General features: G+C 34.8%; 1 protein-coding gene across 3 annotated transcripts in view; it reads right to left on the reverse strand.

The window, feature by feature from the left end:
- Positions 1–4,029: 4,029 nt before the first annotated feature.
- Positions 4,030–16,021, reverse strand: part of LOC127876716 (ceramide phosphoethanolamine synthase-like) — a 33,737-nt gene continuing 21,745 nt past the window's right edge. Inside the window, exons 5-6 of one of the 3 annotated variants that reach the window (XR_008048045.1) lie at positions 8,096–15,815; positions 4,030–7,934 (exon numbers count right to left, since the gene is read on the reverse strand). Coding sequence is in view for 1 of the 3 variants with exons in the window: in XM_052422129.1 (XP_052278089.1) it covers positions 15,792–15,815 (24 nt within the window). In the remaining 2 variants the exon portion in view is untranslated. Of the gene's footprint in view, positions 15,816–16,021 lie in introns of all 3 variants that reach the window. The other 2 variants (XR_008048046.1, XM_052422129.1) reach the window with 2 other exon arrangements.

Raw genomic sequence — 16,021 nt, forward strand, 5'->3', positions numbered from 1 at the left:
GGTACATATCGTGTAAAAGATGTCAATCCGATCGCCACACGATTGCTTCACGATCAACTCGATCTTCTACTCGACTAATACACGACCACTTCCCGAGCGCTTCTCGATCCATTTCCTACTCGACCGCTACTCGATATTTTTTGACACTGTCAAAAAATATCGGGTAGGAAGCCCGACCAATGCCGACCTACCTGACCACTCATGCCGACCGAGCCAGACCAGTTCCCGACCGCTTGGTCGGGCTTGATCGAGTTAATCTGATCGGCAGTGGAAACCCAGCTTTATGAAACAAAACGTACTTTACCCACATAATGTTTGATCTTTGAATTCCATGGTTCGCTTATCTAAGATAAATAGATAGTCTGAATACTTCTCTGTTTATAATGTTTTTCTGTTTTATGAAAACAATTTCTCATAAATTAGAATGTACGAGATCGTTGTGAAGGGAAATACTAGACGCAAGATCTAACTCCGTATTCCATGTGTTTGTGTTTGATTGTGCCTTTGTGATATATATCTTTATAATTTGTAAAGAACATATCAGAAAAACTGTTAATGGTCTAGAGATGTCAACACTGTACATGAGTTACGACTGACTGTTGCTTCAGTATATTTTTTAATTGTTCTTTGGTAAATACTATGCTTAGTGTTTGTCCGTGGCATATCTTTTAAACTATATGAGGTGTCACCTTTCTAAGCTCATATGTGTATAGATCTCATAAAAAGGATATGCGGTTCAACAAAAACATAACTCCTGCCTTCATAATTGCAAAAGTATTGCTCTTTGTTGATTTAAATGATAAATTGTCCGAGATATATCATGAAAATGAAGAGGTACTTACATGACACTTCATAAAAAATAGCTCTCATTTAGGGGAATTGCTGTGCACATGAATAATTACTGCTTCTTACCATAAAGGCATGGTAATTGCCCCTTGTCTATTCCCGCGCTTTTTTTTAATCTTACATGTACGATATTCATGTATGCTCCACACATTTTCACATCTTATTTTAATTAATAAAACCAATTATTTTAAAACATAGAAGAAAATTCATCTAAAACAAGAGCTGAGTTTGTGAAACACAATGCCCAATACTGTACTTTAAAGCCGCACAGCAACTTTTTTAAGACAAAATTATTAAATCCAAGGCCCGTAACATTTTAAACAATAAATGGACCGGAGTGAAACTCAAACTTGATCTGTAAGCTAAGCAAGAAGACTCACACACCAAAAATAATGTAAGTAAATAAAAGTGTTTGGGAAAAAATCCACAAAAGTGATATTTAGAGAAAAATCAAATAACAGGAAAGAAACTTGAATTTGATCTGTATGTCAAGACTCACACACCAAAACTAAGGTAAGAATCTCAAAGCATTTTGGAAAAAGATACTGAACAGTTTTATTCCTAAAAATATTCCCAAGTCCGGTCTACAACTTCCCCATAAGTCACTAGACTGAACTGAAACTCGAACTTGATTTGTAAGTCATGTAGGTAGACTCAATACCCAAAAATCAGGTCAATATCTAAAAGCATTTAGGAACAAGAGGGCCAAGATGGCCCTAGTTCGTTCACCTGGAGTCGGTTCATTCAATCTTTACCAAACGTCAAACTTGACCTAGATATTGGCCAGACAAACATCCTGGTCAAATTTCATCATTATTGAACCAAAACTCTGGCATATGGAGTGATTTTGTTTTTGTAAGATTTGACCTGGTGACCTATATTTTGAGTTGATCCCCCTTACCAAACATCAAACTTTGCTTACAAAAATAAATATTATGACCAAGATTCATAAAATCTGAAACAAAATTGTGACCTCTAGAGTGTTTACAAGGATTTTGTATAATATAATGAAAATTTGGACAATCTAAGGGCAATAATTATGGCATTAATTATGTGATATATATAAAACCAATCTTTTCACCAAGTTTCATGATGATTGGGCAAAAAATGTGACTTCTAGAGTGTTCACAAGCTTTTTTTACTGTATAAATATAAGAAAACTGCCCCCCCCCCCCCCGGCAGTCATGTTATTCAACTGACCAGAACCATTTTGAAACAAGACTCTCATATCAAGGAAACAAATGTACTGACCAAATTTCATGAAAATATGTGACTTCTAGTGTTCACATGTTTTCACTATATACATATAGAGAAAAATGCCCCGCCCACTGGCGGCCATGTTTTTTCACCGATCTGGACCATTTTCGAACTCGTCCGAGATATCAATAAAACAAATGTTTTAACCAACTTTCATGATGATTGGGCACAAATTGTGACTTCTAGAGTGTTTACAAGGTTTCTCTATAGCCAAATAAGGAAAACTGCCCCCCCCCCCTGGCAGCCATGTTATTCAACTGACCGGAACCATTTTCGAACTCAACTCTCATATCAAGGAAACAAATGTTCTGACCATATTTCATGAAAATTGGGCCAAAAATGTGACTTCTAGAGTGTTCACATGTTTTCACTATATACATATAGAGAAAAATGCCCCGCCCACTGGCGGCCATGTTTTTTCACCGATCTGGACCATTTTCGAACTCGTCCGAGATATCAATAATACAAATGTTTTGACCAACTTTCATGATGATTGGGCAAAAATTGTGACTTCTAGAGTGTTTACAAGGTTTCTCTATAGCCAAATAAGGAAAACTGCCCCCCCCCCCCCTGGCAGCCATGTTATTTAACTGACCGGAACCATTTTCGAACTCAACTCTCATATCAAGGAAACAAATGTTCTGACCAAATTTCATGAAAATTGGGCCAAAAATGTGACTCCTAGAGTGTTCACATGTTTTCACTATATACATATAGAGAAAAATGCCCCGTCCACTGGCGGCCATGTTTTTTCACCGATCTGGACCATTTTCGAACTCGTCCGAGATATCAATAAAAAAATGTTTTGACCAACTTTCATGATGATCGGGCAAAAATTGTGACTTCTAGAGTGTTTACAAGGTTTCTCTATAGCCAAATAAGGAAAACTGCCCCCCCCCCCCCTGGCAACCATGTTATTCAACTGACCGGAACCATTTTCGAACTCAACTTTCATATCAAGGAAACAAATGTTCTGACCAAATTTCATGAAAATTGGGCCAAAAATGTGACTTCTAGAGTGTTCACATGTTTTCACTTTATACATATAGAGAAAAATGCCCCGTCCACTGGCGGCCACGTTTTTTCACCGATCTGGACCATTTTCGAACTCGTCCGAGATATCCATAAAAAATGTTTTGACCAACTTTCATGATGATAGGGCAAAAATCTAGAGTGTTTACAAGGTTTCTCTATAGCCAAATAAGGAAAACTGCCCCGCCCACTGGCGGCCATGTTTTTTAACGGACCGGAACCACTTTTGAACTCGACCAAAATATCATTAAGACAAACATTTTGACAAAGTTACATGAAGATTGGGCATGAAATGTGACTTCTACAGTGTTTACAAGTTGTTGTTTTTTTACCTAGTTTTTGACCCGGCACGACCCAGTTTCGAACCTGACCGAGATTTCATTGGGACAAATCTTCTGACCAAGTTTCATGAAGATCGGACAATAAATGTGGCCTCTAGTGTTTATGAACAAATGTGGACGGACGGACAGACGACGGACAAAGAACGGTAAAAAAAACTCACCTGAGCAATCAGGTTAGCTAAAAAGCTCAGGAAACGTACAATGAATAAAGTGTGCAATTGCCGTTAATTCTAACCATGGTTGAGTTTAATTTCTAAGTCTTATTTCTTGCCAACAGCCTTTTTATGCTACAAGCGCTTTGATTTTATTTATTTTGTCTGCTGCCATGCATATATAGCGTTAGCCATTATAATTATGAATGCACTTGTATGTGTAGACAAAAATTATGATTTGAATTGCCGATTTGAATGTAGCTTTTTGCGATAACAGAATTAATACTGTGGGATCTGACGTCGGTAAACCTAAATAATCCCGATGAATTGCATCCACATAGTTTATGTAAGTAAAAGCCATATCGGGTGGATTTCTTACATACAGAAAAACAAGACAAAAATAACAAAGAACTTTATTTAGCACACAAAATGAAAATACTCAACTATAGACAGCACAAATATATCTGAAAACTTACAGTGACTAGAAGTGGCAAATAAGAACTTGCGTCTACCATCACAGAAGAAAAACAGGTTATTGCCATTATATAAGAAGAGAGCATAAACAAATTATCTAAATGAAAGCAGTAATAATATTACTATATTTAATTTGAGGTACTTATAAACCATGTTCAATATTAAAGAAAACATTAACAAAATAAGTATCAGTGTAAGATGGTCAGGTATATGACTAGAAACAAGTTTCATATTTTCCTTATTAAAAAAAGGAATGGGGATCAACTAGCATTGTAACAGTAGATTGTTTCAGTTAAGATGTAGTTTTAGACTGAGAAATGTTACAATGAATGGCATTAGACTTTGATAAAGATAACAAACATACTTAACCTTCAAGACCTTACATTTTAATTCTTACTTGGTATTAACCATTATTTATTTACAATTTTTAGCAAAAGGGACTTGTTCATAGACTGTTGTGTTTTTGAAAAATATCAAGTAAATTTATAAACAACAAGAGTGCCAAACTGTCACAAGATACGCTTGTTTTAAGGCTTTGGACAACCTGATAACTTTACCATGACCCATATTTGAACTTGACCTACATATCATCTAGACACAACTTCTGACCAAGTTTGGTGAAGATCTGATGAAAACTACTTCAATTAGAGAACGGACACCATGCTAAATGCATGAAATGCACTAAGTGACCTCGTGACCTAGTTTTTAACCTGACATGACCCATATTTGAACTTGACCTACATGTAGATATTGTCTAGACACAACTTCTGACCAAATTTGGTGAAGATCGGATGAAAACTACTTCAATTAGAGAGCAGACACCATGCTAAATCTTGAAATGCACTAAGTGACCCTGTGACCTAGTTTTTGACCCAGCATGACCCATATTCGAACTTGACCTAAATATTGTCTAGATACAACTTCTGACCAAGTTTGGCGCTTATCGGATGAAAACTATTTCTATTAGAGAGCGGACACCATGCTAAAAGCTTGAAATGCACTAAGTGACCCCGTGACCGAGTTTTTGAACCAGCATGACCCATATTCGAACTTGACCTAGATATTGTCCAGATACAACTTCTGACCAAGTTTGGTGAAGATCGGATGAAAACTACTTCAATTAAAGAGTGGACACCATGCTAAATGCTTGAAATGCACTAAGTGACCCTGTGACCTAGTTTTTGACCCGGCATGACCCATATTCGAACTTGACCTAGATATTGTCTAGATACAACTTCTGACCAAGTTTGGTGAAGATCGGATAAAAACTATTTGAATAAGAGAGCGGACACTGCTGTGGATGCCGCCCGCCCGCCGCCAAGGTGAAACTATAATACGTCCCGTTTTTTTTTAAACGGGCGTATAAAAATGAAGGAATAGTTATAAACTATTATAATAACATGGGTAAAAAATGCCTTCCTTGGGGATCAAACCCCTTGAATTCTTAAGTCAAGGCTAACTTGCTACCATTACTTTATGCAGACTTTTAAATTTGTAACATGGATAACACGTTATGTAGGTATAAAACATTTTGCTAGATAATGGATAAAAAGAGTAAAATTAATATTCTTTATAATTCTAACGATTTCAAGGCATGATTATAAATTAAAAAAAAAACATATACAGGTAAAAACAAGACTATTGCCAAGCAATATAATTCTCCTACCGGCTCCACCATTGTCAGAAATTCCACCATTTTCAGATTTTTATATATATATTTGTTGCCATAGCAACCAGAATTTTTGACGTAGGAACAAAATGAAATTACTTGCATAATGTCCATATTGCCATCTATCCATGTTTCAAGTTTCATGAAAAAATAATAAGATCTTTAAAAGTTATCGCAGGATCCAGAAGAGTGTGACAGACTGACTGACTGACAGACGGAGCAAAAACCGTCATTGAAACCGGTAGGGGACTAAAAATAAAATCTTAGCCATATTTCTTATACATACTTTTTTTCTATAAAGCAAAAATCTATTCATTATCATGCCAATTTATGTGGGCCCTGATTTCTCTTCACTGCCATTACAGCAGCTTTTGGAAAAATGAAACAAACAGTAATATACAGAATATAAACCCCAGCTTCAAGCAAAAATGTGTCTCGTGCCATATACGACAACTGCAGAGTTTTGTGAGGAGCTACGCTGTCTTCAATAAAGTCATACAAGGTTTTGTGATCTCATAAGCAGACAGGATAGCCCCAGATCAGACGGGGCGACTACCAAGACTGATTGGGAGCATGACGCTGGCTGCATGTGGCATAAGATCCATTTTCACATGTTGCAGCTCAAATGCAAGTCAAAACTTGTCAATGTCATCTTATACATCGAAATGACTGTCTATGAAAATAATTATGTTCAAGTGTGGATAAAACATGTACAACCTAAAAATGTATTAAATAATAATAATAATAAATACATAATAGTTGTAATACTAAAATAATACAAAGTTTGGAGAAAGGAATTCCAAAATCAGTAATACTGATGAACAGAGAATTCATGGTGGATATTTGGTGGAATACATGAGATATAATTACCCTACACTAGCTAGCTGTATGCCAGGCTTTCCTATATGTTCCATTGAAACACAGATAATGGCGCATTCTACACTACCCTATATGAAATGTCACTTACATGTATGTACTTTCAAATTGTGTCTGTCATGGCAATTTTTTTAATGACTTCGAATGCATCATACAGCTCCAACATTTAATAAAGGGGTGTAGATTATTTCACCTATTGAAACAAAAAGATCTATTCTAAATATTCTACATTTTCAATAGGAGACATTACAAGCAAACAAAGAAGCGAAGCAACAGCACATACTAAGATTAATCTCATCTTCTGCAACATTTAAATTCATTCTTGATCTGAATAAATAGTAAGGTCTTTTTTACATTTAGAGACATTTGATTGTAAAAATATATCAGCATGCATATACATGCATGTATATACAAATAAAAACATAACCAATTATAAAAGCACACTTATAAAAAATAAATGACTTGATCTCTTAAGGCTTATACCACCTGTAACTCTACAAAGGACCCAAATTATACATACTGGTATGTACAATATGGTTAAAGAGTAAGGATAATGAAGTTAAAATATAAACAAGAAAATAAAAACTCGTATTTCCAGATTCAAGTTTCTAAAAAGTGTGAAAAGTAAAACAAATACTTTGTATAAAATTTGTACCACTGCATCACAGAACAGAGTTGGCACTAATAAAAACAATGGTCCATAGAAATTGAAATAAACAGGCATTCTATTATCTACAAAACAATCAAAGGTGAAAGAGTAACAACATTTATTTTATTTTAAAAACAATGCAAAAAATTGTATATGATTGTAAAAAATTGAAGGTTTTTTAACATATAGGATGATAAACCAGTATCATTTCAAAATACAGTGTCATCATTTTTATAAACAAAGATGCTTCTGGTAAAACAAAAAGGTTTTTTGTCATCCTTTGCCATTACAGTACCATAACTGAAACCAAAATAGATTTAACAAGGGACAAAATTGTCACAAAACCAGGTTTTCATTCTGAAAAAAAAAATCTGATAAAGGGAGAAAACTCAAACTGAACTTTTGAAATGAACAAACAAAATTAACCCCCTTTGTAAGTTTGTTTTAAAAAAAAATCTATTTTTAGTCGTGGCGACCTTGACATTGGAGATATTGACGTGATTCTTTCGTGCGACACACCGTCCCATGATGGTGAACAAATGTGCCAAATGATTTTAAAATCTCACAATGAATGACATAGTTATGGCCAGGACAAGCTCATTTATGGCCATTTTTGACCTTTGAACTCAAAGTGTGACCTTGACCTTGGAGATATCGACGTAATTATTTCGCGCGACACACCGTCCAATGATGGTGAACAAATGTGCCAAATGATTTTAAAATCTGACAATGAACGACATAGTTATGGCTCGGACAAGCTCATTTATGGCCATTTTTGACCTTGAACTCAAAATGTGACCTTGGCCTTGGAGATATCGACGTAATTATTTCGCGCGACACACCGTCCAATGATGGTGAACAAATGTGCCAAATGATTTTAAAATCTGACAATGAACGACATAGTTATGGCCCGGACAAGGTTGTTCCGCCAGCCCGCCAGCCAGCCAGCCCGCATTCGCCAATCGGAAAACCTGGTTAAAAATGTGCTTATGGTACGTTTTTATTCATGTGCCTTATGAATACTGTTTCATGTTTTAAAGAGTAAAATCAACTCAAACAATGACTAGCATTTCACCAAATAATTCTTAACTATGTAAATAATAGAAAGGCAGTGTGGTTTAAATTTCAATTAAATCAAATGACATATTAAATCAAAGGACATATTTCCAAAGATCTCAAACCAAAAACAAGCAGAGACATAAAATAAATTACGCGAATATTGAGTGTTGGCACACATGGCAAAAGTCCACTACCTAAGTTGCAAAATAAGACCTTATTTCAATAAAATAATGCTTATCGAAATGCATAGGACCTATCAATATTAACAATGATTGATTTATGCAGAAAAACAACAATCACTCAACCATTTGGCAAGAAAATGCAAAAACATCTCAACAATTCAATTCATGTTGCACACAAGTTATTGTATATCAAGAAATTTTCAGGAAAAAAACACTTAACGAAAACTAAAAAGTGCACACAAGTGCAATGAAATAACTGGTGCACACAATATATTTTTAGCTATTATCTTTACAAACCAAAAGTTACCCCTACATGTTGACACAATAACATATACATGTACTGAACACACAAATAGCTTTCAAATGACCTGTTTCGTTGCAAGCAGCATGGCAATGTTGGCAATTGCTTAAATATTCAAAAGAGAGCCATGTCAGTTTAGTATCAAGTCCACATTACAGAAGGGTAGTAAATTATCGAATAAACCTTTCAATAACAAATTGATTACAAAAGAACAGAAAAAAAATAGAAACACAGAAACAATTCACACATAATACAGAATATGAAAGTACTACATGTATGTACATGTACAAATATGTAAAAGCTGAAAGTAATTACAAGATGAATAATGAGCATCTGTGTGACAGACACACATGCCCCCATTGGTGCATGATTTGAAGCAGAGAAAGTGCTTGTCATCAACACAAAATGCTGTCTCTATAGGTATTATATATGTACTTTCATACATGCACCCTAACTCAATTTCCTTTATAATCACCTCCATACTATTATTCAACACAGTCAGAGATGAGATCATACAATTTTGATTAGAATATATTCTACATTAGACACATATAAAGGAAGTGTTATAATTCTGGTTAAAACGGATAAAACCAACAAATGTTTCTTTGTGATTATCCACACATTATCTACCCATGATTTGGCATATTAAGTATGGGAGTAATCTTAACCCTTTGCATGCTTGGAAATTTGTCTCTGCTAAAATGTCATCTGCTGAATTTCTAAAATTAGCATTTTCTTCAATTTTTTTCAAAGAATACTATCATAATAGCAAACAGTTTGGATCCTGATGAGACGCCACGTTCTGTGGCGTCTCATCTGGATCCAAACTGTTTGCAAAGGCCTTCAAAATTCGGTTCCAGCACTGAAAGGGTTAACCACATCAGGGGAAAAAGGTCTTAATTCTTATGGAATATGTGGCCAGCGTAGCTCCAGACCAGCCTGCATACATTCTGTTCAGGAGCTACCTTGTCCATAATAATGTAATTCAAGTCATATTGGTCTCATTTGTGGACAGGGTAGCTCCTGATTAGACTGTTAGAAAGCACCGAAAAGTCTGAAGCTATGCTGGTCGCATATGTAGCATAAGACCCATTGTCACATGCTTTGTGTCATCTGATACAAAATTACAGGGAAATTCAGTCCACAGACATACAGACAGATTGATGTACTAGTGCAATTCTTAATGGGTCTCATGTATGGATGCATCAAAATAAGAAATACTGGACTATTAACAATTAGAAAGACTTGATAATATATGTGAACAATCTGAACCCTAAGACAAAAGGCAAACTCTTGACTAGTCTGAATAGTTAAATACTCTAAGTTAATGATTGTTAGCTCCATAAATAAAACATTTAGTTAAGTAAATAAACTAAAACATAAAATAAATAAGCATAATCATAATTCATGATGTAATGAAAGATACATATGAAAAACAAGTTTTATTAAAAGGCTAATGTTTTTAAATTTAATTGTTTAAGTAACTTGTTAAATTACCCTAATTATCATATTGCAAAAAGTACATGCATAAACATTGATTGTGATAATTTTAACAAATAGGATAAAAATGCGCATGCTAAAACAGTGTTTTAAAACATAATTTTGATAAATTAAGGACTATTTTGATTAAATAAATAGATTGAACACTATACTTTGACTAGCAGCAGTTTGACTAGCAAGCTAAGCAAGGAAATTACATGTACACAGCAAAATAAAATAAAATAAAATACTTAAATGGACAGTTTTTAACTATTAACAGAGGCAATACAATGATAATGTTCATCATAATACAACACATGTAAAAGTATCTACCACATTAAATCACGCATGTTTAAAATCCTTTCCTGAATTTAATGTCAGTTACATGTACTTCAGAATTTTTTCAAATGATGCCAATATATTGTTACGCTCCGTTAGTGCGCTCCTTATCATTGGTGGTTAATGTTTAACTCAAAGTCCGATTCAACTTCAAACAACTTTTATTCAGTTTCCACGAATAACTCAACAAAATGTTATATTTCCAACAGCAAAATGACATGCAACCTTAATTAAGGTTTTACAGTACTTTCAATCTTGCGACGGTAAACTGCGAGTCACACTGTGATATTTTTGACAATGAAAATTACACTCGTAAACGGGACTTCGTCGAATTTAAGGAACAATGACACTTGCCAACGATCATAACCAAAATAGATTGAATACTTTAAATAATGCTCAAGTTTAATGAAAAATGTTAAATGTTCGCTATATTATCTGCTTACAAAGGTTTTACTGTTATTATAAGTTACTTAAATTACTCACGAAAAGAAAAAGTACTTTTTAAGAAAAAAATTGGCTGGGATGTTGCCTGCCTTAAGGTTTTGACTAGAAAATGAATCTTGTGACCAAAATTTGGTCACTTTATATAGCCTCGGCGTTCCACTTGTGACCAGAAATTGGTCACTGTGACCAGAAGTTGGTCACTGTGACCAAATATTGGTCACAGTGTGACCAAAAACGGGTCACAATAACTGACTATATGAACTAAATAATGACCTTACGTCTGCTAAAAATAGTGCAGCTTTCTTACCTAAAGCTTAAATATAGCGCCGGTGAGATTTATGTTTACACCGCTGTGTGTTGCTATGCAAAAATTACCCACAAGTCGACATTCCAAGATGGCGGACAGTGGAAAAATCACATGCCGATTTCTACTGAACATTACAAATAACAATACAAATAATGAAGATATTCGTATAACATGCATGGATTAGCAAAATATGTGTACTCAACTTTCACGGAGAGTTATTTTAAGCTATAAACATTCAGTGTTAAACATAGATAATTGAAGTAAAAGTGTGTTTACGAGCAGACCGTTTTCAAGTCAACTTTACAAGAAAGAACAGTGGCAGGATTCTTGGTCAAAAATGGTAAATTACAAACATGGTTTGATTTATATGTTAGTGGGTCTGTGTATTATCAGATTCATATGCATATTCTACTTATTATGTTTGTAAAAACACCAGACCAACCGAATGTCACTGTACACACAAGTATTTAAAAGGTAAACATTTTTATACTTAAAAACCAGCTCACTACAATATAACTGTCCTACTTAAGTATTATGGGATGCAGGTAAAGTAAATAAATAGCAGGCCACATAAAAATGCATGCATAATACAAATTGTAATATAAATATACACATTCTTATCACTGGCCAATAGTTTACGAGAGATAGGCTAAATCTCATAACAAAAAAAGTTTTTTGAAAAATTCAGTGCAATATGCAAATATATTAACAAATCATATAACAATTTTAAAGAAAGACAAAACAATTTGAATAAATCTGTGCAAAACAATCAAATGGATTGTGTCTTAAATGTTAAAATTGCATCACATTTCAACCCATATCAGTAAATTATACAAGAGGGCCAAGATGGCCCTAGTTCGCTCACCTGAGAGGAGTCGGTTCATTCAATATTTACCAAATGTCAAACTTGACCTAGATATTGTCCACACAAACATCCTGGTCAAGTTTCATCATTATTGAACCAAAACTCTGGCATATGGAGTGATTTTGTTTTTGTAAGATTTGACCTGGTGACCTATATTTTGAGTTGACCCCCCTTACCAAACATCAAACTTTGCTTACAAAAATAAATATTATGACCAAGATTCATAAAATCTGAAACAAAATTGTGACCTCTAGAGTGTTTACAAGGATTTTGTATAATATAATGAAAATTTGGACAATCTAAAGGCACTTATTATGGCATTAATTATGTGATGTATATAAAACCAATCTTTTCACCAAGTTTCATGATGATTGGGCAAAAAATGTGACTTCTACAGTGTTCACAAGCTTTTTTAACTATATAAATATGAGAAAACTGCCCCCCCCCCCGGCAGCCATGTTATTCAACTGACAGGAACCATTTTCGAACTCAACTCTCATATCAAGCAAACAAATGTTCTGACCAAATTTCATGAGAATTGGGCCAAAAATGTGAATTCTAGAGTGTTCACATGTTTTAACTATACACATATAGAGATAAAATGCCCCGCCCACTGGCGGCCATGTTTTTTCACCTATCTGGACCATTTTCAAACTCGTCCGAGATATCAATAAAACCAATGTTTTGACCAACTTTCATGATGATTGGGCGAAAATTGTTACTTCTAGAGTGTTTACAAGGTTTCTCTATAGCCAAATAAGGAAAACTGCCCCCACCCCCCGGCAGCCATATTATTCAACTGACCGGAACCATTTTTGAACTCAACTCTCATATCAAGGAAACAAATGTTCTGACCAAATTTCATGAAAATTGGTCCAAAAATGTGACTTCTTGAGTGTTCATGTTTTCATTATATACATATAGAGAAAAATGCCCCGCCCACTGGCGGCCATGTTTATCACCGATCTGGACCATTTTCGAAATCGTCTGAGATATCAATAAAACCAATGTTTTGACCAACTTTCATGATGATTGGGCAAAAATTGTGACTTCTAAAGTGTTTACAAGGTTTCTCTATAGCCAAATAAGGAAAACTGCCCCCCCCCCCCTGGCAGCCATGTTATTCAACTGACCAGAACCATTTTCAAACTCAACTCTCGTATCAAGGAAACAAATGTTCTGACCAAATTTCATGAAAATTGGGCAAAAAATGTGAATTCTAGAGTGTTCACATGTTTTCACTATATACACATAGAGAAAAATGTCCCGCCCACTGGCGGCCATGTTTTTTCACCGATCTGGACCATTTTCAAACTCGTCCAAGATATCAATAAAACCAATGTTTTGACCAACTTTCATGATGACTGGGCAAAAATTGTGACTTCCAGAGTGTTTACAAGGTTTCTCTATAGCCAAGTAAGGAAAACTGCCCCGCCCACTGGTGGCCATGTTTTTCAATGGACCAGAACCACTTTTGAACTCAACCAACATATCATTTAGACAAACATTTTGACAAAGTAACATGAAGATTGGGCATGAAATGTGACTTCTACAGTGTTTACAAGTTTTTTGTTTTTTTTTGACCTAGTGACCTAGTTTTTGACCCGGCACGACCCAGTTTCGAACTCGACTGAGATTTCATTGGAACAAAGCTTCTGACCAAGTTTCATGAAGATCGGAAAATAAATGTGGCCTCTAGAGTGTTTACGAACAAATGTGGACGGACGGATGACGGACAATGACCGGTCACAAAAGCTCACCTGAGCAATCAGGTGAGCTAAAAAAACAACAGTATGCATTTAAATTTTAATTCAGGGGGAGTAATCTGTATCACTTATTTACCAGTTAAAACTAAGATTTTATCAGCTCCCTTTTGTCTTTAAGCAAGACATGTGTCAAGTAGGCAAAGATTCCCTAACATTGCATGTTTGAATCAAAACTCCACTTTTGTCAAAATCAAGCTGTTTAACCCTTTCCACCATAAGAAGCAAAGTGAAAATGGCTTTTGCAACCAGCATAAAACTAGAACAGCCTGCCAGTACATGTAACACGCAGTCTGTTCAGGTTTTATGCTGTTTACTGCTGATCAATAACTAAGGGTTGGAAATGAAGCTTTTAAAACTTGAATTTAGTAAGAAAGGTATTTAATTAAATTTAACTTTCTATAAGACTACAAATGCGTCAAAATACGTATCTAAGTGGTAAAGCGTAAATTTTAAAATTTGACTTTTGACCTCAAAGTGTGAACTTTACCTTGGAGGTAAGGAGACTGGTCTTACCAATTGTCCCAAGCTATTAGAAAATCCATCAATATACCGAAATGTTATGGGTAAGATGGAATTTTAAGCTGATTTTTACCTTTGAGATAAGGTGATGCGTTTTACACACATATGCAAGCACCTGATGGTGGTCATTTGTGGTAAAATTATTAAAATATTTTATGATAAATAACGAAGTAACAGTCCCCGCAAGCTGTTTCATGGCTGATCTCAACTTTGACCTATTAGTGTGGCCTTGACCTTTAACGTTCAAAGACAGGTGTTACATGTCACATGTTGTCTTATTATCGTTACATGTGTGCTAACTTTATTCAAAATCTATCAGGAATTTGCAATCAATTTTATGACCAAATATGATCTTTTCACCTAAAAGAGTGATCTTGACCTTTTAGCCAAGGAGAAGAGTGTTTCACATGACATGTCATCTTATAATGGTTGACATATGTTTAAGTTACGGATGAGACAGAAAGTATCCCACAGATGGACTGACAGAAAAACATTAAGACTTCCAGAAGCCGCCATCTTCAAAGTGGGGCATACAAATAAGAGTCTGGTTTACCCAGCGTATAGTGGTTAAATAAAGCACATTACAGAAAACAATAAATACTATCACATCCTATGCTTAAGGGGTTTCTATCAATGAAACTTTTATACAGTATTATTTGTTTAGCTTATTCTCTGTATGACAAAAGCCTTTCATTTTCTGCACAAATTAAGTGTGTTTATACACATAACAAATGAATCAACGGTATAAATAAAAAAAATGGCGAACAATTTACAATATTAACATGCTGGTTAATAAAACAGCACCAGAGCTTGAAAGAAATCTGAAACCGTGAACTTACAAGACATACAGCTGAGAAGCACTGTTTTTTTCTTTAAATTGGCACGTTATAAAGAGAACAATTTAGGGTCAGTCATTCAACAACTATACCTTCTATTAACATACACTAAGATCAATCATCATTTTTCATCCCATCCTCCAAAAAATGAGTCCATCTTGTATACATTGTCTTGATTATACTCTTTTACAGATGTACGACAACAGAGTCAAAAAACATGACCAAGATGCAGGAGTACTATTCCAAAAATACAAACATCAATTGGGCAGCATCTTTGGTTACCACAACAATGCAATTCATGGAAATAAACCTGTAAACATTAATGATGCTATTCAATGTTGACCTTTTGTTTGGTGTTAATGTTTCGTCGTCAAAACATCAGCTAGTTTTCAAGTTGCTCACATCTTTAATGCATTTCTAACCTGAAAATGAAATAATCAGTTTTAATCATTAAAATCAAACATAGAAAGTATTTCAAAGGAACATTGATTGATCTAAATATAATGTAAAGACATACACAAAAGCAATGCAAACATGTTCTTGAGATGATCAGAATGCAGATTTAGCTATAGGCACTAGTAAGACTATTAAGTTTTTAAAAAGCCACAACCTGACAGGTCAATGTATA

This window comes from Dreissena polymorpha, chromosome 4, assembly GCF_020536995.1.
Source record: "Dreissena polymorpha isolate Duluth1 chromosome 4, UMN_Dpol_1.0, whole genome shotgun sequence".
NCBI classification, from domain to species: domain Eukaryota; kingdom Metazoa; phylum Mollusca; class Bivalvia; order Myida; family Dreissenidae; genus Dreissena; species Dreissena polymorpha.